Raw genomic sequence first — 25,822 nt, forward strand, 5'->3', positions numbered from 1 at the left:
GTCTAATTGCTTGGAAAATAAGTCAGGTATTTACTAACTAATGCACTTCTTAGACTTCCTTGCTCTCCTTGGGATGGCAGTTGATTTTAAAATGATTGTAATTAGTGTTGATATTGTATCTACTGTCCATTACCAATTTGTTCATTATTAACACCTCATTTAAACAGGTCAGAATTTAGTTTTCTCAATTGTGTGCCATATCTTCTTCTCATTATTATTCTTTCCTCTAGCTTCTTTATAGTAAATTTGCTCTTTCCTCTGACAAGTTGATGGTCTGACTGAACACAGTTTTGGTCATGAAGGAGTCCCACATTATTGAGTCTTTTCCTATCTGTTCAGATATAACCAGTTCATATTTTGGCCTTTCCCCCCCTTATTCCCAAACTGTTTTTACATATATCTCATTATCCTCCCCTATTTTCTTTTTCTTTCTTCTGGTACATTGATTTCACCTTTTTGATTTGCTGTTTTTGTGGACTTGATTTTCTGCCCTTTTCTTTTTAATTGCATTGGCTAAAAAAACTCCAGCTTTTTGCTTTGTTTGTAATTTCTATAGACTTTTTGATTTAGAATTTATTTCTTTAATTTTCACTATCTGCTTTTGTGCTTATTTTGGATTTATTTGTTGGGATTCTAATTTTTTTAAATGCAGATTTAATTCATTAATTTCCTTTTCTATTTTGTTAATGTATGTTTTTAGGGATATAATTTTTCCCCCTTAGGACTGCTTCAACTGCCTCAAATATTTTCATATATTGTTTTCTCGTTATTATTTTCTTCCACACAATTGCTATTTCTTTGTTCTTCAATCTACTCATTACTTCTAGTTTCATTATTAAATTTCTAATTGGGTCCTTGTCTTTTGTATTCTCATAACTGATTGCTTTATTATTCATAAAGGCTATATTTACTATTTCTGTCTTTTAATATTTGTTTCAATATTCTTATGCCCTAATACATGGCCTATTTTTTAGAAGTTCCATGTGGTGCTGAGAAATACATATATTCCTTAGTGGTCCCATTTAGAAGATGGCATAAGTCTTTTATAAGTCTTTTAGTTCTAGTTTCTCCAGCATTTTGTTCAATTCAATTCTATATATCTTTATGCTAGATTTGTCCAGAGCTGAGAGAGTGACATTATAGTCTCCTACTATTATTGTGTTACTGCCAAAATCTTCTTGTAACTTAGCTAATTTTACCTTTATGAATTTAGATAGTGTGACATTTGGAGCATATAAATTTAGTATCAATACTGACTTGTATTTGGTTTCCTTCAGCATAATGTAATTACCCGGTTGTTTTTTTTTTTTAATGTTGTGAACTTTTGCCTTATAACATGATTATGACTCCTCTTTGTTTTTAATTTGGTAGATGTTGTAAATTTTTTTTTTCTAGCTTCTCATTTTTGTCCTATGCCTTGCTTTTTAGGTATGTTTCTTGTAAGCAACAGATTATGACTTTTGTTTTCTTATCTAGATTATTGCTCCCTTTCCTTTCTTTCATTTTATTGGATTGTTTATTCTAGGGCTTTTTAAACATTTTCTACTCTGACCCCTTTTGGCAGCAGTTCATTGGCATTGCATGGCTTGAGGGCATGCACAGTGCAAAAGTGCATTCTTTGTGTTCAGAGCCAAGGTTGCAGTGAAGTTGCATGATGCTGTACAGGCAAGTGCTGCCAGAAACACCTTAGATTCATTATGCATTTGATTTTTAATTAATTTTTAGTCATTTTGCATTTAGAAACCTTTTGCTGTTATCAATTTTTTTGCAGCTCCATACAGAGTCATAATCTACAATTCAAGAAGCTCTGGTTAATTCTATTCATAATTAATGTTTTTCTTTAGGTTTATATTTTCTTCCATTTATATCTCATAATTTTTTTTTTGCATTAGAATTGTGTGTGTAGATGTGAGTTCCTTTTCCTCAAGGATATCTTGTGCTTACAATGATAGTTGTTTATTCCACCTTATAAAAAGAACCTTTCCAAAAGGCTCTCTTCCTTTCACTCTCAAATTCACTCCCCTATTACTTATTATTCCTTTTCCTAATTTGTAGTTTTATATAACTTATTTTCTCTTTTTTTCTTTCTTAATTTTATTTTGTTATATAATTAATACCCTGCTTTCTCCCTTACAGAGTAGGTAATTAAAATCTCCTTCCCTTCAATTTATTTTGTTTGTTAGGTTTTTCCACTCATTTTCTGTACCTGTTACTAAAAAAGCATTCCTTTATCTTGTTCCTTCATTAATTCTCTTCCCTTTTTCTTTATTTTAAAATTATATTATCTGTTGTCTTTATACATATATCTTTAATCTTTTTATGTTCCTCATGGAATTAAAGCTCCTAAGGTACTAATTTTGTTAGATCTTGTCCTTCCCCCCTCTCACCCCCACTTCTTTTTTTCCTGTCGTGTCTCCTCTCAGAAATATCCGTTCCTGCTTGAGGTAATAAGGATAGAGGCATTGCCCATTGTAGAAATTTCTCTGTGGCTTTGATTACGTGGTCCATTTCTACCCCTTAATCTCCCTCGATCATTTTTTTTTCCCATTAGCCATGGAATTTCGATTTTGGGTCCATATGTTCACATAACTTCTAGATACCATTGGCTCTAAGGGGCTCTGATTTCCCCTTTCCTTGAGCAAGATCTTTTCTTTTCATGACCATTGACTTGATTAGAGTCAATTATGCTCTCTCTTCTGCCTCCTCTCTTTTATGTATGCTCCCATTGTTTCCTTTATATCCTACAAAAGACATTGCTTTACCTATGAGTGGGAGGTGTTTGTGAGATTTAGTCTATGCTGTTTCAAGCCTGTTCTTCCACCATTACTTCTCATTTCTTTAAGCTCTGCTTTCATTTTTATCCCCCTGTGAATGTTTAGAAAGATATTTCTTAATAGTCTCTCTTTTATTTATTTTTTCTTCCCTTAGCTTCAGAAATGTCTGTTTATAGATTTTTTCCCCCTTTCCTTTTAAAAATCTCTAGAGAAGGGGTAAATCTATTTTGTAACTTGTGTTTCCTTTTATTTACCTATTTATTTACCTTTCTTGTTTTCTTGTTATTTGAGGTATTTGCAAATTGAATAGCTTTTCTACTTCTTTCCTTTTTTCTTCTTTTTTGAGTAAGAATGCTTCAAATGACTGTCTTTTACAGAGCATTTTTCTCTTCTCTTTGATGATTAGGCTTAAATTTTATGTTATGTCATTTTAAGGTTATCTCTTAAACTTTTCTTTTCCGAATTCATTATTCTATTCCCTTCTATGGTTTCACTGCAGGAGAGAATTCTGTTATTCAGATTTCCTTTCCTTTATATTTTGATGGCCTTTCTCTTGAGCCCTCAAAGAATTTGTTGTTTGTTACTGTAGTTGTTAAATTGAACGTCAGCATCTTGGAGTTTACAGCATAGTGTTTGTGTTTTCCCTGGAGGTGATTTGTAGATCCCCTTGATTGATCCTCAGTTTTCTGTATTTAGACGTTCTGGGCAGTTTTCTTGTATTCTTTTTTGCATTGTGATATTTTGTGTTTTTGACTTGTCATGTTGTTCAGTGGAAGCTATAATCCTTGAAGTTGCTTGATCAATATGTTTTGCTTGCATGGTGATGTGTTCTTTTTAACATTTTAACATTTTTGCTTTTCATCTTCCAGGTTGTCCTTCACTTCAGTGTACTTGTGTTCTAGATCAGTTCTTTATTTTGCTTTGAAGAGATTAACCAGAGTTGATTCAGGTTTTTTTATATTGCTAATTATTTCTGCTGTGCAGGATATGGAATCTGCAATTTTTTCCTCTTTCAACTTCTTTTTCCAAGATTGTGATTTTTCTCTTGAACTTTACAGGAATCTTCTGCGGCAATCTCATGCTGCTTTATAAATCCATAGGGTTCTCTGTTCTATCAAGTATTGGTTGAATTTCCTTTGTCTTGCAATATTTATGTAGAGATGTTTGCAGTCTCTTAGTTGTTTTGTTGTCCATTTCCTCTTCTTTTAAAGTGTCTTCCCTATTGATTTATCTATTTATGCTCTAGGTTTTGAACTGGGTTTTCTTCCTCCTGAGATTTTTAGCTGTTATGATCTTATTTCATTATATTCCTCTATTGCTTATTTCCTGAGTCTTTCCCTTTTGAAGATGTTTCCCCTGCGGGTTGGACTTCAGAGTTTTCTCAGACTCCTTCCACGTTGGGGAGATTCACATTTCACTGGCCTCAGATGCTGCCTCAAGTGACTTCTTAGGGGACAGAATTGGCTTCAGAGAAGCAAGTCCTTTTCCCTTAAGGCTTCATGCAGCCCCATATGTATATTGGCACTCTATCCCATTTCTGGCTGCCCTTTTGTTCTGTAGCTGAGTGTGTCCATTCTAGGCAGAGTGTGTTCCCATGTTCTTATATTCCCCATCCCCAACAGTGGTGACCTCAGTTGAATTCTGCTTCCTGTTGCCACAGAGTGGTAGGATGAGGACAAGGTGAAATTGTGCAGCACGTACTGCAGCAACACTTGGGGAAGTTGCTGAGTGGATCCTAGAGCAGAAGCCCTGTTAGATTGTGGGGGCTATGGCAAGGAGAGAGCATGTTGAATTAGGGCATTAAAGATTTGCGATTAGCCTCAGCTGATTAGAGACAACTGGTATAACAATGGATAAAGCACTGGACCTGGAGTCAGGAAGACCCAAGTTCAAATCCAGTGTGACCCTGGGCAAGTCACTTAATCTCAGTTTCCTCAACTGTAAAATGAAGATATTAATAGCCTCTACCTCACAAGGTTATTGTGAGGATCAAATTGAGGTAAGACTTGTAAAAAAGCATTTAGCATGTGCTTGGCACATGGTAGACATGATAAATATTTATTCCCTTTCCCTTCTTTGTTGTTCAGGTTATTACTTCAGTAGGCTTCTAGGAGTCTTGTCCTGTTGTAAAATATATTATATATTCCTGTTGTAATATGTTATGTTTTTCTATCGTTTTACATATGTATGTATGTATGTATCATATATGTATATCATATGTATCACACATTATACATGCATGTATGTCTATGTACACACACATGCATATATGATAGTTGTAATTCTTCCACCTCTGGTGCCTAATTCGTCTTTTGGGAGATTTTTGAGAATTGGCTGGAGAAAATGTCTTAGTAGTCTACCCTGGAAGTATTTTTCACTTATTTCTATCTTTCCATTTGTATCACTGATGAGCATCATATATGTAATTGAATCTGGAGGATCTTCTCAAGTCCTTTATTTCTACCTCATTATCCTGTACAGCCAATATTGATACATAAGCTACAATTATTTTCATATGTTCTTTTTGCAAAAAACTTATCATGAGCACTGCAGTATGAGAGGACCAACTGCCTCATGAAGTGATCTTATTTTTCCTTCAGAACTTAAGGTGAAACCAACTCCACCAACTCCTTTTTGTGCCTCATCAAATTATACCTGTGAGCCATCATTCAGTTTAACTAGAGTGTCATTCTTCTGCTTTCGTTCATAGTGAGAGCGTCAAGATTGATGTGATTCAGTTTTTATACTAGTGTGTCCCCTAGTTGTGTGATGGGGAGGATCTCACATTTAGTGAGATCTTTCATGGCCACTACAGAAGCAGAGGGGCCACTTAGGATTTAAGACTATCCTTCTTTGTCTCTCGTGTTACCATGGCCAAAGAGTTTCTCACCAAGAGCAGATATCTGAATGCTTATCGTACACAGTAATACATTATAAGCAGGTGGGCAAGTGCCATTACCATTGGGAAGATTAGAGAACACTTTTTTGTTGAATATGGCATTTGAGTTGGGCTAGGTGGGAATTCACAATGAGGGGAAAAGTCATGAAAGTGTAGAGGTAAGATGACGCTCAGTGTACTTAGCTGTACTGTTTCTCCAAGAGCCAATTCCATCTTTTGCTGGAACCATCTTGAAACCTCTGCAGCCTGGTATATACTGGCACATCTTAGACTTCATAACCTTCAAGTTCAAGAACTTGGGATCTTCAGTTATGACATTGATAAGATGAGGTTTAGGAGTAAGACTCTGGTGAGGTTCAAGGAGAGAGAGAGAGAGAGAGAGAGAGAGAGAGAGAGAGAGAGAGAGAGAGAGAGAGAGAGAGAGAAAGTGTGTATGTATATATGTATGTGTGTGTACGTGTGTGTGTGTGTTTAATGAACACTGTTGGAATTTTTGTTCCAAAATTAGAAGTATTAGATCTTTCCTACCAGACATAAAGATTTAATTTTTTTCCTAGTTGGACTAAATGTGTTTGGGAAATGTACTTGAATAGAGCAACAAATTATTAAATGTTTTATATGCTTTACTTTTTGACTTTCGCTTGAATTTGACATTTATCACATTTAAGATTTTTCTTCCTGTTTCTGTATTATGATTCAGCATTATGGAAATAAAAGAAAACATTTATACATTTGAATGTGTGCTTCTCATTAAGATGCTAGAATAAGCAAACTTACCACTTAAGCAGGTCCTGTAATCCACAGGAATTTATGTAAAAAAGGAATCCCTGCCTTGTGAAGTGAAGGCATTTCTGAGGGCACTGGGCTGAAAGTGGGGAGATTTTAGCATGGCATGTTATAACAATTTTAGGATTCTTAGCTTGGCATGTTAGCAAAAATATTTAACTCTGAATCTTTTAAATTCAGCAAACATATTAAATGCTTACTGTATATAAGATTCTGTTCTAAGTGAATTGTGGCAGAAATATTTCCCCAGCTAGAAAATGCAAAGTTTAGGTTCTAAGAACATTTTCTCTGACTGTTCCCCATGCCTAGAATGCTTTCCCTACTTTACTTGTCTACTGACTTCCCTGACTTCTTTTAAATCCCAACTAAAATCCCATTTTTTATAGGAAGGTTTTCCCAACCCGTTTTAATTCTAGTGCCTTCCCTCTGTTAATCGTTTCCTATTTAACCTGTATATAGCTTGCTTTGTATATATTTGTTTGCATGGTGTCTTCCCCATTAGACTGTAAGTTCTTTAACTGTCTTTTCCCTCTTCTTGTATCCCTAGTGCTTAACACAGTGCCAGGCACATAGGAAGTGCTTAATAAATGCTTATTGATTGGTTGATTGATTGAAGCTTACTGGCTGGTAGGAGGAATGAAAAACACATATATTTAGTTTTGATACTTAGTCACATGTGGTAAGTAGATGGGCCAAGGACATTGCTAATAGGGAAGATTAGAGAAAGTTTCCTGTAGTGCTTGGTTTTCTAGTTAGGCTCGGTAGGAATTTATCAGGCAAATAGGAGAAGGATATGGAGGTCAAAAAGAAGAATACGTGTTCTGGAGATAGTGAGTGGTCCTGCTTGTAGGCTAGGGTGCACGAGGTAGAGAGAGTAATATGTTATGAGGAAGACCTTGAATGCTAGGACAGGTGAGTGAATTTAACTCAGTAGGCACTATTCAAGATTTTTTTTAAAAAGTAAAGTAATGTATAGATTATTCTGAGGGGGGCATAGAAGGGTGCAAAAAGAAAGTGAAGGTAAGAATTCTTATTCTGAAGTTTTTTGGGTAGTCTGGGTGAGTCAAAATGAAGGCTTGGCACTAGGCTGGTAAAAAAAGCGAGAATAATGATGGAATTATAGAACTGAGAGAGACTGAGGTCAAGATAATGGAATAGGAAGTGAAAGAAAAGGAAGAGTAATATATCAAGATGTCATGGGAGTGGTCTTCATAGAGTGATTGGATCTTACATATAGAGCTGGAAAGAACTTTAGATGTCATCTAGTCCAATGCCCTCATTTTACAGAGGAAAAGAAAACAGGCAGGGACAGAATGTTACATGTGGTTGGTCATACTTGCACAAAGTCACACAGAAGTAACACAGTTGGCTATTAATTTCAGGTCTTGTGACTCCAAGTTGAGCACTCTTTTCACCACATCTTGTGGCTAACATCTTTCCCCTTGGGAATTATGTCCAGATGTAGATGATAGCCCATTGTACTTAATTCCTAAATCATTATTTTGGAGGGTTTCAGCAGAATAATTTTCTACTTCAGACTCAGGTTGTAGGTATAATAAAATTCAGACCAAGTACTGCTGTAAAATATAAATTACTTATTTTGGCAACATGAAGAAGCAATATAGGTAGGTGACATAGAAGAATTAATTTGAAGATGGTTTCTTTTTTCTTGAACATTTTCCTCATTTACCTTGTTTAAATATGAACCGACTCATTATTTTGTCATCTAGTGTTGTACACATACTACTTGCTATTCTATTATTTCTCATGAGAGACATTTAGAAAATGCCAGCTCAGTTTTAATTTTGTAACACTAATTTCTACTTAGGGGACTAATTATGGCTTTAAACTACAGTTCAGTTAGAAATATCATTAAGGTTTCTATGAAATATTTCTCAGGCATTGCATGATCGTTAAATTCAACTTCTGTGGAAAGTATAGGGATTGTTTAATAAGTAGGTATTTGCTGAAATTATATATGTAAATATATAAATGTATGTATGAATATATTTATTTTTTGTATGAATATATTTATAGATCTGTAGATCTTCCTAAGAATATCTAAAGAGTATTTTTTTCCTCAAAAGTGTGTTTTGGGTGGTTTGAAATTATCCAAAGAAGGTAAGATGACTTTCATTTGCAAAATTTATAAGAATCACATGGTAATCTAAGAAGATTAGAAAATATCTGCTCTATGATATATAAAGCAGAATTCTTCCATCATATGTCCTTTTTCACTGTAAGAACCATTTCTTTCATCCTTTCTTTCCTCCCTTTCACTATTTATTAGTAATTGTTTCACCTCTATGTGACACATATATCTTATCCAGTGAATATTCTTTCAATGCTGAGTGTATTCTCCAACCTAAAGTGTTCTTTATTTCAATTTAGTTCAGTAATGACATAAACATTTATTAAGTGCGTACTGTGTGCCAGCAGAGCAGCTAGGTGGTACAGAGGATAGAGTGCTGGTCCTGGAGTCAGGAAGAATTATCTTCTTGAGTTCAAATCCAGCCTCAGACCCTTATTGGCTTTGTGACCTTGGGCAAGTTGCTTAACCCTTAGTTACCTCATCTATAAAGTGAACAGGAGGAGGAAATGGCAAACTATTCCAGTATCTTTACCAAGAAAACCCCAAATGGGGTTGCAAAGAGTTGGACATATTTGAAAAAATGACTGAACAACAATATATCTTCACATAAACAATGCACCTTGATTTTAATACAGAGCCAAGAACTATTATGCAAGCTCCTTGTTCTTTAGTATCTTGACTAAGGGCAAATATTAAAGAGATGAAAAGAGAAAGAAATCTAAAATCTTGGTCTGGCTCATTTAAAACTAAACCTGTTTGCATTCCCTTGAGGAACCATGCTAATAGTAATAATAGTATGCTAATAATAATCCTCTAACAATAATAACAATGTCTAGCATTTATATGGCACTTGAGGTTTGCAAAATGCTTTACAAATATTATCTTATATTCATAACATCCCTGGAAGGTAGGTGCTATTATTGTCTTCATTTTACAAGTAAGGTAGTTGACACAGACATGTTTAGTGATTCACCCAGGGTCCCACAGCTAGCAAGTATTTGAAGCCGTATTTGAAATCGTGTCTTTCTGACTTGAAGCCCAGCATCCTAGTCTATACCGTCTAGTTGTCTCTGGATACTGCTGAATGGCCTTCTGGAGTGCAGGCAGTTCTCATGGACAGAAGTAATATATTGAGTTGTTAAAATGCCAGCTGTGTCCCAAGTCCATGTAGCTTGGGGGTTAGAGATTCAGGTCCTCTGGAGGGTAGCAGAACTGGGCTTATCAGGCCCTGTACTTCTGACGTGGTACTTTGATCATCTAGCTCAGCAGTATTAGTAGTTCCAAGATACAGAGACTTCTGGGAGGACTTAAGAAGGCAGAGAAGCCCTAAGAGTTCAATAAGAAGCCAGCAGAAACTACAGACACCTAAAGTATAATCATACCACGTTCTTCAAGGGTTAGATTTCCAATGTTGAGACCCTGGTGATTTGGTTTGTTGGTATCAGCAGCAAGCAACCAAAAGAAGACCTGTCATTGTTAAGGAAAAAGTCCCAAAGACATGAAAAAAGACTTCTCACCATTACGTGTGAGACACTAGGGCAGCCTACCCATCCACAAGCCTTAAAATGATTCGGAGGCCTTAGAATGCACATTACATGCAGCAATTCATTAGAAAGGCTGACCTCATCTGTCAGATTTTATACTTTTGCATTTGCTCTTTTAATAAAGAATATCAGCGAGTTCCAATCTGGACTTTCACTTTCAATCACCATTAGTCTCTAGTTCACAGAAGCAGTTTCTCTGGCAGTTGCCCCTGAACATCAGGATAAAAAAAAACTTCAAAGAGCTTTATGGTCCCTGCTGATTTAGTCATCACTTCAAAAGTTCTTCTGAAGTTTCAGGTAGTAAGAACTTCTTTGTTATCAATTAATTATCAAATCATTAAGCACTTTTCACAGTACCTACACACAGAGAGGGTGCTAACTTTTATGTTAGCGTGTAAATCAGGAACCGTTTGTACTGTCCAAGTTCTATTTTGAAAAAGCTATCTCCGCGTGTCTCAACTAGTGATTGCACTAAATGTGAAGCAATTACACAAACACTCAGTTGGATTGCCTTATGATGTGGGAATTTCAGTGTTTGTGGTTTGTAATGAGTGTTCAAAGATCAGGTAGGCTGTTCTTATATTTGATTAATTTTTGCAATGGTTGATTTGGCTAACTTACTGCACACAGGACCTATATTAAAGATTATTCCTTGAAGTAAATTTTAGCATTCTTGCATGATTTTAAATCATCATTGGGGCTACTTTTTTTCCCCCTTTGAGAATAAGTCTAAATTAATGATGAAAATCAGTGGATAAATAATCGAACTTAGAAATATTTGTTTTAGAATGACGCAGCTCTTCTCAGCAACACAGTGATCCAAGACAAGTACAAAGGACTCACGAAGGAAAACACTATCCATATCCAGATAAAGACCTGATAGCCTCTGAATGCGGATCGAAGCGGCTTTTTTTTTCACTTACTTTATTCTTTCTTGTGATTTAAAAAAAATCTATTTCTTCTTTCACAACTGGGACTAATATGTTTTTTTTTTTTACGTGATAGCACATGTATAAGCTATGTCAAACTGACTACCATTTTCAGAAGAGGGGTAAGGAGGGAGGGAGGGAGGGAGAAAATCTGGAACTCAAAATCTTACAAAAAAATGAATGCTAAAATTTTTCTTGACATGTAACTATTAGTAGTGCAGTAGATTAGAGCTCTGGGCATGGAGTCTAGAAGACTTGAGTTCAAATCTAGCCCCAGACATTTGCTAACTGTATGACTCTGGGCAAGTCTATGAGTCTTTTGAGAGTAAAGACAGGCACCAAGTCTGCACTGGACTTGTGCATCTCGCACTCAGTGTAGATAAGCAGATGAACTTAATGGTAGCAGTTCCCAAGGGAAAAGAATTCTGCTTTTGCCATCACTTTGCTCCTCTCCTTTGGGAGGAGTTTTGTCCTTTTCCCACCTTTACTGCACCTTCTCCCCCACCCCTCCACACCATGCCTGGTATCTCCCTGGTATCTCCTCACTCCTTTGTTCTGCTGTTACAAAAATGCAAACTTCTGTATGAATTGTGAATTCTTTGGGTTCCACATGCATGTTCGTTTCTCTTGTAATACACCTCTTTGAGAACAAAGTTCTTTTTATAATTTATCAAAATAATTTTGGCCTCGGAATTGGGAAAACCTCCTAAAAAGGTCTCAGATACTCCATGGAATCACCACTGTACTAAGGTTCCACAGAATGTGATTTAAAATCATAGAAGTTAGACTTTAAGATTAACATGACTTTGACTCATGGATAGGCTTTGGATAGGTGGAGAAGGCTTTCAGAGATGAAGTATAGGTGGAGGAAGGAAAGATTTGGATAAGTATGGAGTTAGGAATGTGGAATACATTGGTGTTTTGATATAAGTGATATGAGATTTAGTGTAGTAGGGTATTGTAGATCAAGTTGGAAAGCAGGTTGGGACCAGCATGTGGAAGGTACTGAAAGCTTGCTTAAAGTGTATACATATCATGTAGCCCTTTTGTAAGTTAATAAGATGCCTTTGAAATTCTTAAAATACAGGTTATGTTATAGTCCAGGTTATTAAAAATATAAATTCTTTCGGAAAATGAGCCTACCCCCTCCTGAAGTTCTTATTTTATTTTTAAAATTTCTAGGTAAGCCATACCTTTAATTTTACATGGCCAGGGAGAGGAAGAGGAGATACCAAATTTAGGCTTTAGCCCTTGAAAGGGATGTTATCATGCAAATTCTTTGTCTTGGCAGGAACTTGTCTGAATTGTGGTACCATTTTCATGAACAAGAATAACTTTTCTCTAGTTTATATAGTTCTTTTGGGTTTGCCTCTGGAATCACTCTATTGTTCATATATAGGTGTATCTCTTACCTAAGTAGAATTTAAACTCTTCACAGTTATAAACTACTACAGATGTCCTAAGAGTTGTGTAATCCCTCTCATTTCTGAAATGACACCCATAGCAATTAAAAAGAACCCTAAACCCTAGGCCTTCCAGACATTTTGATATTTTAGCATTCCTGTTCTCAGCAGTCTTTCCTAGGATTTTAGAAAAGAAAGATTAGCTTTAAAAAAGAAATGTGCAGAAGACAGAAGCAAGCCCAGTTAATAGAAGATGCTTGTTACTCATTAGTGTTAACAAGCATGTATTAAATATTTAGCATGTGCCAGGCACTGTACTAAATGTTGGACATAAGAAGAAAGGCCAAAACATGGTTTCTGCCTTGAGGAGCTCACATTTTTAGGGTAAAAGACAACATGCAAACAGTAGTTTCAGTGGCATTGGCAGTGCTATAAAAAGTCTGTGAAGGATACTAAAGCTCAGAAAGAGCTACATCTGGTAAGGAAAGCTAGAGTGGACAAAAAAAAATTGTGTGTGTTTTAAGGAATATTGGTAGAAAAAGGAGGATCAGAGAGGGAATAGGGACCTTTGTTGGGGTGGATTGGACAAGGGTGACCAGCAAGAAAAAGGGCAGAGCTGCTCCATTCTTCCTTTGTTTCTGTTTTCTCTGAAAAGAAGAGTTACCTTTACTCTGGAAATGAGAAAGAACTGACTAACAGGAATTGATACCCAGGATAATAAGACATAATAAAAGAACACCTGACTGTTCTTGATGAAATCAAGCTATCCAGTCCAGGTGAATTATATCCTTGGGTCCTGAGAGAAGTGGCAGATAGGATTGTTGGGCCATTGCCAGTGTTATCTGAGAGAGCATGGAAAATGGGAGAGGCACCACAAGATTGGATGGAAAAGGGCAGCTTATCCTAGTTTTCAAAAAAAGAAAGAGAAAGTGTAAACTATATGTCAGTGAACTTGACTTTGTTTCCTAGGAAATTCTAGAATGAATCATTAAAGAGAAGGTTGAGAAACATCTAGAAAGGGAAGCAGTGATTACAAAGAACTATTAAGGCTTCGTCAAGAATAGGTCATGCCAGACTGATTTCTTTTTCTTTTTTGTTTTTGACAGAATTACTGATCTAGTAGACTAAAGGGATGCTTTGGATATAGTTTGCCTAGATTTTTAGCAGAGCTTTTGGTATATTATTCTTTTAGGGAAGATGGAGAGATATAGAATAGATAATAATACTGAGGAATATGGAATATCCCTCAATATTGGTTGGATATGGAATAATAAGATGGATTTGGAACTGGTTTGATTGCTGGATGCAAAAAGTAGTTGTTAGTGGTTCAATGTCATTTGTGATTGGAGGTCTCTAATGGAGTACTCTAGGGATCTGTGCTTGGCTTTGTACTTAACATTTTTTACCAGTGACTTGGATAAAGATATAGATGATATGCTCATCAAATTGACAGATGACACAAACCTGGGAGGGAGAGTTAACACCATAGATGACAATCAGGATTCAAAAGGATCTTGACAAGTTAGAGCATTGGGTTGAATCTAAAAGTGAAATTCAGTGGGGATACAATGTAGTCATGCCTTGGGTAAAAACAAAAAACAAACAAAAAAGAAAAAACAACAACTTCACAAGTATAAGGTGGAGGAGGCGGAAGTTCTGAAAAAGATCTGGGGATTTTAATGGCCTACAAGTTCAGTGTGAATCAGCCATTGTGATGTGGCAGCCAGAAAAGTGAATGTGATTTTGTGCTGTATTAAGAGAGGCATAGGTCCCAGGAAAGGAGAAGTGATAGTCCCACCATTTTCTGCCTTTTTCAGATGTCATTTCTGCCTTTTTCAGGGAGTAGTATTGTGCTCAATTCTGGTCACCATGGTTTAAGAAGGAAATTGATGAGCTAGGGAGTATCCCAAGGACGGCAAGCAGGATGGTGAAGAAGGGCCTTGGGTTAATGTCATATGAGGATTGGTTGAAGGAACTGGCTGTGTATAACCTAGAAAAGAGAAGACAGGGAAGTTGGGGGGTGGGGTGAGTGTGGGGAGAGCATGATAGCTCTCTTGCTGCATTTGAAGAGCTATCACATGGAAGAAGGACTACCAAGGAGAACGAAAGTAGGAGCAGTGGGTGCACGTTGCAGAGGCAGATTTAGGCTCATTGTCAAGGAAAGCTTTTAACAACTCAAGTTGCACAGAAGTGAAATGGACTGCCTGGTGAGATTGTTGGTTTCCTCTCCTTAGAGATCTTCAAGCAAAGGTAGGACAGTCACTTGCTACTAGGTGTATTTTGGGGAAGATGCTTTTGGTGTATTGGATTGAACTAGATGACCACTGAGGTCCCTTTAAATTTTCAAATTTTGAGATTCTTTGAAAGGCATCACTTATATTTTCTTTCGTGTTATCAATTATTCACAAACTTTATATATCCACATTGCGGATTCTTAATTATCAGTGTTTAAATTCCCTGTGGTAAATGTGAATCTTGGTCTAGCTGTTGCCTGTTATTTATAGTTCCAGGCTCTTGTGCTGTACTGTAACAGGTTGTTATGTGTTCAGGAAATAAAAATTAAAGAATACCAGAAACGGGGGGAAAAAAAAATCAGGCTTCTAAGTATACTGGGGATAAAATGCTTAAAAATTAACTACAGATGACTTTTGGATTATCCCTCTAGGATCACTTCCTCAGAACCTGTGAAAAGATAACATCTAAGTGTGTACATGTATGAATGTAAATTTAAACAAGTCAGTGATACTTCCTTTCATATAATTTCCAACTGCAAATTTTAAAAATGTCATTATGAGCTTCTTTTTGCTATTATTTTCCTGCCATTCTAATTTACTTTTTCCTTTGGACAGAGGCTGATATTTGCCTTAAAATAATTTTGATTTTAAAGCATCTGAGTCTTTTAATATAAAAATAGAAGAACAAGTCCAGCAAACACTTATTAAGAGCCTACTATGTGTAGCACACTGTGCTAGGAATTGTAGGAGATTTAAAATTTGAAATAGAGTCAGTCCTTAACTGAAAGGAGTTTATAGTCTAGTAGTGGCAAGGTAAGATCTATGAACTAGCACTGATAGCTAGTTACATTTCACAATATTGCATGGGTAGTGTTTTAGAGAACTAAAAACAAAGTACTTATATGATCTGAGGGAGTGTTACCAACCAAACATACAAGGGAAGAGTCATAGGGTTAGAACGCAGTGGGGCCTTAAGGATGATCTGGTCCAGTCTTCTCATTTTACAGATGAGAAAACAGAGAGCCTGAAGCTACATGATTTTTTTCAAGGTCACAGTGGTAATAAGTAACACAGGCAAGATCTGAATCCCAGTTTTCTGAATTCAAATTCAGTGAGACTTCCACTGCTTTATTTTGGTTTCCTACAAAAATGAATGAAGAATTTATTAAGCTTTTCCTATATGCAAAGCACTGTGCTAAGAGCTGGAATACAAATAGAAAAGTCAGTCTCTCAGGGAGCTCACATTTTAATGGGGAAGATAACACAGATGGAAGGTTTCAGCTGCAAGTGAGATGGAAAAGTCTTATTGTCCTTAGGATGCAGCAGCAAAGCAGATAGTTATACCTTGCCTTTACTGTCATTTCCACTGATAAAATCATATCATTTTCTTATATGAACCATTTGACAGGGCCAAGGGCTTTGGTGACAAAAATTTTCTTTTCTGGGTCTTTAGTAGATGTGACTGTGGCACTTTTAGGAGCATTTGCCAGGCTTCATCTCAACAAAAGTTGCCTCCCAGATTGTGGCTGGGGGCACTGAGCTGGAACGTTGCTTGTTCCCAGGGCCCTTGAGATCAGAGTCCTAGGCTGTCTGCATCAAAGTCAGAGAGGAGATGGTGGTTATAATGGTTATTCTTGCCTGGCACATGCTGCCTTCTGTGTTTTCTCAGGGCGTCCTACTGACTGAGCCAGGCTGGCCCACCTATCCTTTGAATAGCAATTTATTGGCAGTTGGTGGGGATAGCTGCCACCTTCTCCACAGGATTTACCCCACATGATGGGTGTGGGTGCTGGGCTGGAAGCAGGACAGGTGTTCGGGGGTGTGCTGTCGCTCCCAGTGTTGTTATATTCATCTACCAGTTGGTGGAAGTTGTTCAGCAGTTGTTGCTGGTGATGATAATAAAGACAGACCCTTCACAATGATTTCTGTCCTCAGTGTTGGTTGTGGGGCTTGAGCTGGAGGCAATCTACTGGTTTGAGAGGATACTGCTTATTCTCAATGCTCTTGCTTTCAGGGTCCTGGGCTATCTCCATCAGGACCTGACACATGCTGCCTCCTGTTTCTGCCTTAGGAGCTGCTATTTGAATTAGGTTTGAATTCAACAGGTAAAGAGGGGGAAAACAAGGTCATTCCAGGCACTGGGAACAGTATGAGCAATGTAATGGAGATGTGTGAGTGCATATAATAAAAAAAGTTCACTGTATCATTATTGTTTATCGTAGCGTATGTTTGGAGGAGAAAATGTGGAGGTGAACACTCATTGGAATTGGCTCAAAGAGGAAATAACATATATACTCAGTTGGATATAGAAATCTATCTTAAGGAAAATTGGGACACTAATGCACTCTTTGTGGAGTTATGAACTGATCCAACCATTCTGTAGAGCAATTTGAAACTATGCTCAAAGGGCTATAAAACTATAAAACCCTTTGACTCAGCAATACCAGTAGTAGGTGTCTGTATCTTAGAGAAAAGGGCAAAGGACTAATTTGTACAAAAATATAGCAGCTCTTTTTGTGGTGGCAAGGAATTGGAAATTGAGGGAATGCCAATCAATTGGGGAATGGCTGAAGAAGTGGTATATAATTATAATGGAATACTATTGTGCTATAGGAAATGATGAGTGGGATGATTTCAGAAAAACATGGAAATACTTACATGAACTGATGCAAGGTGAAGTGAGTAGAACCAGGGGAACATTGTACAGAGTAACAGCAATATTGTAACAATGATCAACTGTGAATGACTTCAATATTGTCAGCAAAATAGTGATCCAAGACATTTCCAAAAAGACTCATGATGAAAAATGCTAACCATGTTCAGAGAAAGAACTAATGGAGTCTGAATGCAGATCGAAGCATACTATTTTTCACTTTATGTTTTTCTTGGTTTTTTTTGTTTTTTGTTTTTGGCCTATGTCTTTTTTCACAACATGGCTAATATGGAAATATGTTTTGCATGATTACACATGTATGACCTCTATCAAACTACTTAGCATCTCAGGGAGGATTGAAGGAGGGAGAAAACTTGGAATTCAAATTTTAAAAATGTTAAAAATTGTTTTTACATGTAATTGGAAAAACTAGAAAAACTAGAAGCTAGCTTAATGGGGGAAAACCCAATAAAAGAGGTAACCATTGATCAATTTGATTAAAATTTAAAAAAAACCCAAATTACCAATATCAAAACTTAAAAGGCTGGATGCACCACCAACGAAGATGAAATTATGCACAATGAACACATTAACAAAACACTTTTTACACAAATAAAGTCATATCTAAACAACTGGAAAAATATTAATTTCTCATGGGTAGGCTATACCAATGTAATAAATATGACAGTTCTACCTAAATTAATTTACTTATTCAGTGCTATGCCAATCAAACTACCAAAAAATTATAGTGCTAGAAAAAATAACAAAATTCATCCTGAGGAACAAAAGGTCAAGAATATCAGGGGAATTAATGGGAAAAAAAAATGTGGCGGAAGGGGGCTTAGCTATACCAGATCTCAAATTGTACTACAAAACAGTAATTATCAAAACAGTCTGTTACCAGCTAAGAAATAGAGTGAGTGGTAGATCAGTGGAATAGATTAGCTATACAGTACACAGTAGTAAATGACCATAGTAATCTAGTGCTTGATAAATTTGAAGATCCAAACCTTTGGGATAAGTACTCACTATTTGACAAAAACTGCTGGGAAAACTGGAACGCAGTTTGTCAGAAACTAGGTATATTTCACACCATATACCCAATACAGTTAAAATGAGTACATGAGTTAGACAGAAAGGGTGATACCATAATCAAATTAGGGGAGCATGGAATAGTTTACACTGTCAGATCTATGGATAAGGGAAGAATTTATGACCAAATGAGATAGAAAACATTTGGGGATGTAAAATGGATAACTTTAATTGCATTACATTAAAAAGATTTTCCACAAATAAAACCAGTGCAGCCAAGATTAGAAGGGAAGCAGAAAACTGGGAGGGAATTTTTTTACAGTAAATTTTTCTGATAAAGGCCTACTTTCCATATATATAGAGAACTGAGTCAAATTTATAAGAATACAAGTCGTTCCTCAGTTGATAAGTGGTCAAAGGATATGAAAAGACAGTTTTTAGATGAAGAAAGCAAAGCTATCTATAGTCAATGAAAAAATGCCCTAAATCACTATTGATTAGAGAAATGCAAATCGAAACAGCTCTGAGGTATCACTTCACACCTATTAGATTAGCTAAGTGACAGAAAAGGAAAATGACAAAATGACAACTATTCTGGAGAGCAATTTGGAACTATGCCTATAAAACTATGCATACCCTTTGACTCAGCAATACCACTACTAGGTCTACATTCCAAAGAGATTTTTAAAAAAGGAAAAGCACCTCTATGTACAAAGCTATTTAAAGCATCTCTTTTTGTTGTGGCAAAGAATTGGAAATTGAGGGAATGCCCATCAATTGGGGAATGCCTAAACAAGATGTGGTATATGTGATTGAGATAAAATACTATTCTATAAGAAATGACTAGCAGGATGCTTTCAGAAAAACTTGGAAAGACTTATATGAACTAATGCAAAGTGAAGTGAGCAGAGCCAGGAGAACGTTGTACACAGTAACAACAATATTGTATGATGATCAGCCGTGAATGATTTCGCGATTCTCAGCAATGCAGTGATCCAAGACAATTCTGAACAACTCGTCATGTAAAATGCTATTGGTCTCCAGACAAAGAACTAATGGAGTCTGAGTGAAGATGGAAGCATACTTTATTTTTCTTGGTGTATTGGGAAGGAGGATGATGCGTTTTCTTTCACAACATGACTAATGTGGAAATATGTTTTGCATGACTGCACATGCATAGCCTACGTCAAATTACTTGCCTTCTGAATGAGGAGAGAAGCAGGGAGGGTGGGACAGATTTTGGAACTGAAAGATTAAAAAAATCAATGTTAAAATTGTTTTACATGTAATTGGAAAAAATAAAAGATTAAAAAACATTTGATAACTAAGTATAAAAAATCATAGAATATATTGGTATACTTCTGGTTGTACATTTTTGGACAGAAGAAAAAATTACTGTATTTTATCTTGCAGCTGATACAGGTGATGATTACAATATGGAAAATTTGATGTCTGAATATGTTGAAATGGATCGAAATCTGAACCAGTATATAACAGCAGTTGAAACTACCCTAAATCAGGTATATTTAATATTTGTATTAGCCTACTTTATATTTTCCTGTTGTTTAGAAAATCTCAAGTGACAGAAATTTGAAAATATTTCTGAATTATGCAAGCCCAAGTTAACTGAGATGGTAAATTTGTATTTGATTCTGTTGGATCTTCTGTTCCAGATTATTTTGTTTAAACTTGTTCATACTGTAATTACTTCTAATAGATTCCTCTGAAATTCCAAGAATATAAGCAAAGAAACAACCTCCCTCCAAACCCCAAGTTTGACATAATTGTTCTTTGTTAGCTCTTCTTAAATCTACTACTTAGAATCAACTTGGCTGCTCATTCTTCATTTTTACCTTCTATACATTTATTATAAATGGAGATAAAATGTGAAGAATTCATGGATGAGTTTAAAAACACAAAAGGCTGACCTTTTGATTTTTCTAGAAGTCAGAGTTAATTTTGTTGACTCCAGCTGTCACAGGAACAACATATATGGCAGTTCGGATGGGAACATAGCAACGTCCTATTCAGTACCATATTGAGTAAGAAATGAACAATCAGGTTGCAGTAATATTTCTCAGAAATTCCTTGTCCTCTGAGAGGTATAAACTCCTTATTAAATTGATTTCATTATACTTGCATAAAAGGGTAACCTGTGATTTTGGTTTTCTTATTTTTTTATTTTTTTTTATGAGTGGACACCTGAAAATACTCCATAAATTAAGCCTCACAGAAATTTATCTGGTAGCTGAAATAATATAAGCTATATTTTTACAATGCAAGTTAATAAAAATGTTTATTCCATAAACATGTAAAAATGTTTAGATTTTGTCATAGTTCATTGAAACTTTTTTCTTTTCAAGGTAGTCTTCAGTGACTTTTTTTCAAATACTTCTCTAATGCTTCTTTAGTCATCAGAACATTGATTTTTTTTAAAAAAAAATGATGAAATTGTCATTGTATATGACATATAACCAAGCAGTGAATTGAGTCCATTTTATGTTTTAGTGCTTCAACCCCTTGTTTGTCATCTGATGGACTCTCCTTAACTTTTGTGATTATACAAACGTGACTCTGAATTGTAGCTAAGGAAGAGAGATCTTGGCATTAGAATTTAGTGTTGACTTTTCCTTTTGTAATATATTATTAGCAACAATTTTTGTTATCTTTGTGTAAAGAACTACAAATATTTTAAGTATTTAAACTTGTATCATTCAATTTTTATTTATAATGCTGATCTTATGGAAACATTAAAATCCCATTAAAAAGTGCCATTAAGTGACTACATATTTTTAGTTTCATAAGTATTAGAAACAAAAACTGGCTTAATAGGTCTTGTGACCTTCACAGTAAGAAACCAGGAATTCCACATAGATCAATATATTATGATTTTAGTTCCAGTTTATAGAATCACAGAATCTTAATCATAATAGAATAATACAGTAAATATTTATTAATCACCTACTATGTACCAGGCACTCTGCTAAGTGGTGGGGACACAAATAAGGAAAGGAAAAGACACAGTCCTCAAGTAGCTTACAGTCTAATGGGAGAAACAATACATAAAAAGAAGCTTAAAGGAGGCTGGGGGGAGAAGAAGGTACCTGGTGTGGGAACATGAGAGTGGTGAAATTGAATCCCAAAAGTACAGCTAATAAGAAATGAGGAGCTCATTGGGTTTCTGATCCCTCCATATGGAGCCTTTGGGAGGGAGTTTTTGCTCTGCTCTCTAGTCAGAGTGGCAGAGGCAACTGAGGGTTCTGATGATATATGAATACCAAAGCTGAGGCAATGTGTGGGATAATGAATTTCCCCATGGGATTGCCTTTTTTTGGGAGTGGGGGCAGGGTGGAGCATAATGATGGTGGAATGGAATCCAAAGAGTGTAGCTAATGAGAAATCAAGACTTCACTGGGTTTCTTAGCCCTTTTTATACGGATGCTTTGGAAAGAGTCAGGAGTTAGGAGTTTGAGGGAGGAATTAAAAGGGATTGTTAGGGGCATTTAATTCATTTGATATATGACTAAATTCCCTCTATCACATAATGAGGTAAAGGAGAGAAGGGGAGAGAAATGGAGGGAAGAAAGGGAAGAGAGGAGATTGGGAGAGAAAGGCAAGAGATCGGGAAAAAGGGAAAGGAAGAAGAGAGAGAGAAAGAGAGACTGTTTAAGAAGAGAGGGAAGAGAGTGGGACCTACAAAACATTGTTCACTGAACTTGGCATAAAAGTCTAACTATCTTCTATTCTGGCAGACTTCTAGATGTACCATCAAAGGGATGGTTTTCAAACATCAAGAAAAGGAATGGCTTCATCAAGAGCCCATCATACCAGAATATCCTCAGTTCCTTTTTTTTGATAGTGTTACCCACAGGTAGATTAGAGAAATGCTATAGATAAGAGTTTGCCTACATTTTAGTGAAGTATTTGATGAACTCTATCTTTGTTGACAGATGGAGAAATGTTTCATTTTTTTAATATAATTTGACCTGAACCTGAAATTTCTTAAGTGAACAGGAATCCCAGTGAGAAAAATTACCTTGCTACTTTATTTCTGCAACCCTCTCATAACTTATAATCTGAGAAAATTGCTGAGAGTAAGTTAATCGACCTTCCGTAAGTACATGTTTGTGTGGAGACTTGAACCCTGGTCTTCCTAGCTCCAAGGCCAACTCTGTCCATATTGATATATCATTGTATAGCTCTCATTGCCTTTCCCTGTGACCCTGCAAGGGTTATTCATAATGGCTAGTTACACAATGGTTAGTCACATGGGCCCATCATTTCTGTGCCTTTGGTTGCAGTATGTCTGGACTTGGTGAATTTGCTCACTCAGTGCCATCTAAGTACTCTCTTATTTCTTCTTTACTTGCCTTATGTTTCAGCCCCCTCTTTGCTATTTTGTCCTGCCCTTTCTGTCCCGAATGTCATTTTGTTCAGCAGAAGAAGCAAAAACAAGAATGGAGTAATACTTCTACTCATTACTGTTAGTCAATATGACCTTGTCCCCTGAGCACAACCTTAGCCCTTTGTTCCAGTTCTTTACCCTATTATAGCATAAAAACTCTTTTTTGAAGCACGTAGTGTTCCTGAGCAAACCCAGGTCATTCCGAGCTTTAATATTATTAACACTATTCTTACCAGACTGGACTTATTGGTCTTTCCTATTCCTTCTCAGTTGCCTACCCTGTGGTCTGACCTATTCTATGTCTTTATTAGTATCTTAGTTGGTACATGAGTTTCCTTTTAATCCACCTGAATTTCTTTAAACAAATTCCCCTTTTCCTCAATGAATGACCTTTGACCCAAGTATATTGTTATTTGGTCTACGCCCCAAAGTGACCAAAGAAAGAAGGAAAGTATACATATGTACAAAAATATCTATAGCAGCTCTTTTCATAGAAGCCAGAAACTGGAGCTTGTCCTTTTGGGTAATGACTAAACAAATTATGGTATGTGAATGTGATGGAATATTATTATTCCATAAGAAAATGTTCAAATGCATAATGTCAGAGGAAACTGGGAAGTCCTCGATGAACTGATGGGGAGCAAAGTGAGGAGAACTAGATAAACAATTTGTAAGATACCTTTATGGTAAAAAAAAAAGACAACCCACAAATTTTAAAGATTTTAGGACTCTGATCAATGTAATGATAACTCATGAGCCCAGAGGACCAAAGATGAAACATACCACTTATTCCTTGCCAGATAAGTGATTGATTTAAGATGCAGAGAGTGATGTAAATTTTTGGGCATGGGAATTATGGAACTTTGTTTTGCTGGACTATGAATGTTTATGATGGGTTTTTTTTTCTTGTTTAAATGGAGGGGGGGCAGTGGGAGGGACAGATTGAATGCACATAAAATAAACAATCTCTTAAAATAAGAGAAATAAAATTCTGATGCCATAAAAACTTAAAAAGTTATAATTCTTATAGAGTATACTTCAGTGACTTTTAGAGATATTGTAGCAATTTTTTGTATGTAGAAGTTAAGGTTTTCAAAGACCATTCAAGCTCATTTGGTGTACAGCAGGGTTAGTTGTACCAAATTGCAAAGGAAAGTGCTGTTGAAAATGAAGTAGCCTAATTAATCCTCAGAAAAGAAGGAACAGCAAGGTGGAGTGGTCATTATTGCCTCTACTACAGTAGAGGCACAAGTTTTTTGAATATGGAAGAACAGTGAGATGATCCTTTTAAAACAAAACAGCTGTTGACATGAAGAGAATTTGTCGTGGCCTCAAAAAATGCAAATACTGGAGTACTGAAGATTTGGAAAAGGTATTTTTATTTTTTAAATGAAACTCACTTTTTCATTGAAGGCTATATCAAAACTGTTGTCTGAAGAAGTCATAGTGAGCCAATGAAATTTGATCTTCTGTAAAATTTCCACCCAGAAAAATATTGGGGAATTTTTTGCTTCCATTTGGCTTAGAACTATTTTTCCCATTGAGGGAAGATGAACTCTGAGAAATAGATAGATTTACTGAGAAGCAGAATTGTTCCAGATTTACAGAAATTTCCAAATACTGTCACTATGTTGCACTCTACCACTGTTACCAGAGTTTAAGGAATTTATCCTAGAGACAGAGAGAGAGAAGCATGCATCAGTACCCTGATTACAGATTTTCAACCCCATTGAAAACATGGGCTATTACCAAGATGAAACTTGGAAAAATGGACTGTTTGTAAAAAGGTAAACTTGCTCTCCAGTGTGATAAAAGTGTGGTTCCATCATGTAGCATTAAAGATGCATCAAAATTCTGTGATTCAGATGTTAGATTAGGTAAAACAAGTAATTTTAGCAGAAATAAGACATATTCTATCTTAAGTTTTTAAAGCTATAAAACATTTTAAAGTCTATTATATAAGGCAGTGAACTTAAGGGAAAGTAAGGAGGAAAACATTCATTAAATACCTGCTGTGTGCCAGACTAGCACTTTGCAGATCTTTCCTTCGATCCTCACAACAACCTTGTGAGGTAGGTACGGTTATTTTCCTTATTTTACAGTTGAGAAAACTCAGGGAAACAGAGGTTAAATGACTTGCCTAGGGCCACGTATGTAGTAAGTGTCCAAGGCTGGATGAGGCTGGATTTGAACTCAGGTGTTCCTGACTTGAGGCCTAGCTGTTCTATCCACTGTATCACCTAGCTGAGTCTTTCATTATTTTACAGTGTCCTAATTTATTTACATACCACTGCATATAAAGAAGATATACATATATACACACACATACATACACACACACACATATATACATATACATATATGTGTGTGTATGTATGTGTGTGTGTGTATATATCTATCTATCTATCTATCTATCTATCTATCTATCTATCTATATATACATATCTATGTCTATATGTATACACACACACATATATATACATAAAAATCTGAGAACTAGTGAGGGAGAGAAAGCACAAACTATATGTGTCCTCCATTCCACCTACTGACCTTTTTGTCTTCCTTTAGGTCCCAGCTAAAATCCCACCTTCTACAGGAAGCCTTCCCTTACCCCTCTTAATTCTAGTACCTTCCCTCTGTTAATGTTTATTTATCCCATATATAGCTTTATATATATAAATGTATGTGTGTGTATATATGTACATATACATAGGCAGCTAGGTGGAGCAGCATGGGGCTTGAAGTCAGGAAGACCTGAGCTCAAATCCAGCCTCAGACATTTACTAGCTCTGTGACTCTGGGCAAGTCACTTTACCCTGTTTGCCTCAGTTTCCTCATCTGTAAAATGAGCTGCAGAAGGAAATAGTGAATCGCTCTAGTATCTTTGCCAAGAAAATCCCATATGGGGTCACAAAGAGCCAGACATGACTGAAATGACCGAACACCACCACCACCACCACCACCACCACCACCACCACCACCACCCCCACACATCTGTGTGTATGTGTGGGGAGGGACTGTCTTATGCCCTTTTTTTTGTATCTCCAGTTCTTAGCACTGTGCCTGGCACA

At 36.2% G+C, this 25,822-nt stretch overlaps 1 protein-coding gene across 1 annotated transcript in view; it reads left to right on the plus strand.

Annotated features, from left to right (window-relative positions):
• Positions 1 to 25,822, plus strand: part of NSMCE2 (NSE2 SUMO ligase component of SMC5/6 complex) — a 250,892-nt gene that overhangs the window by 27,205 nt on the left and 197,865 nt on the right. The window contains 1 exon segment of the mRNA XM_020964974.2: positions 19,760 to 19,866. Coding sequence (XP_020820633.1) covers positions 19,760 to 19,866 — 107 coding nt within the window.

This window comes from Phascolarctos cinereus, unplaced genomic scaffold, assembly GCF_003287225.1.
Source record: "Phascolarctos cinereus isolate Bilbo 61053 unplaced genomic scaffold, phaCin_HiC Scaffold_4;HRSCAF=312, whole genome shotgun sequence".
Classification (NCBI taxonomy): Eukaryota; Metazoa; Chordata; class Mammalia; order Diprotodontia; family Phascolarctidae; genus Phascolarctos; species Phascolarctos cinereus.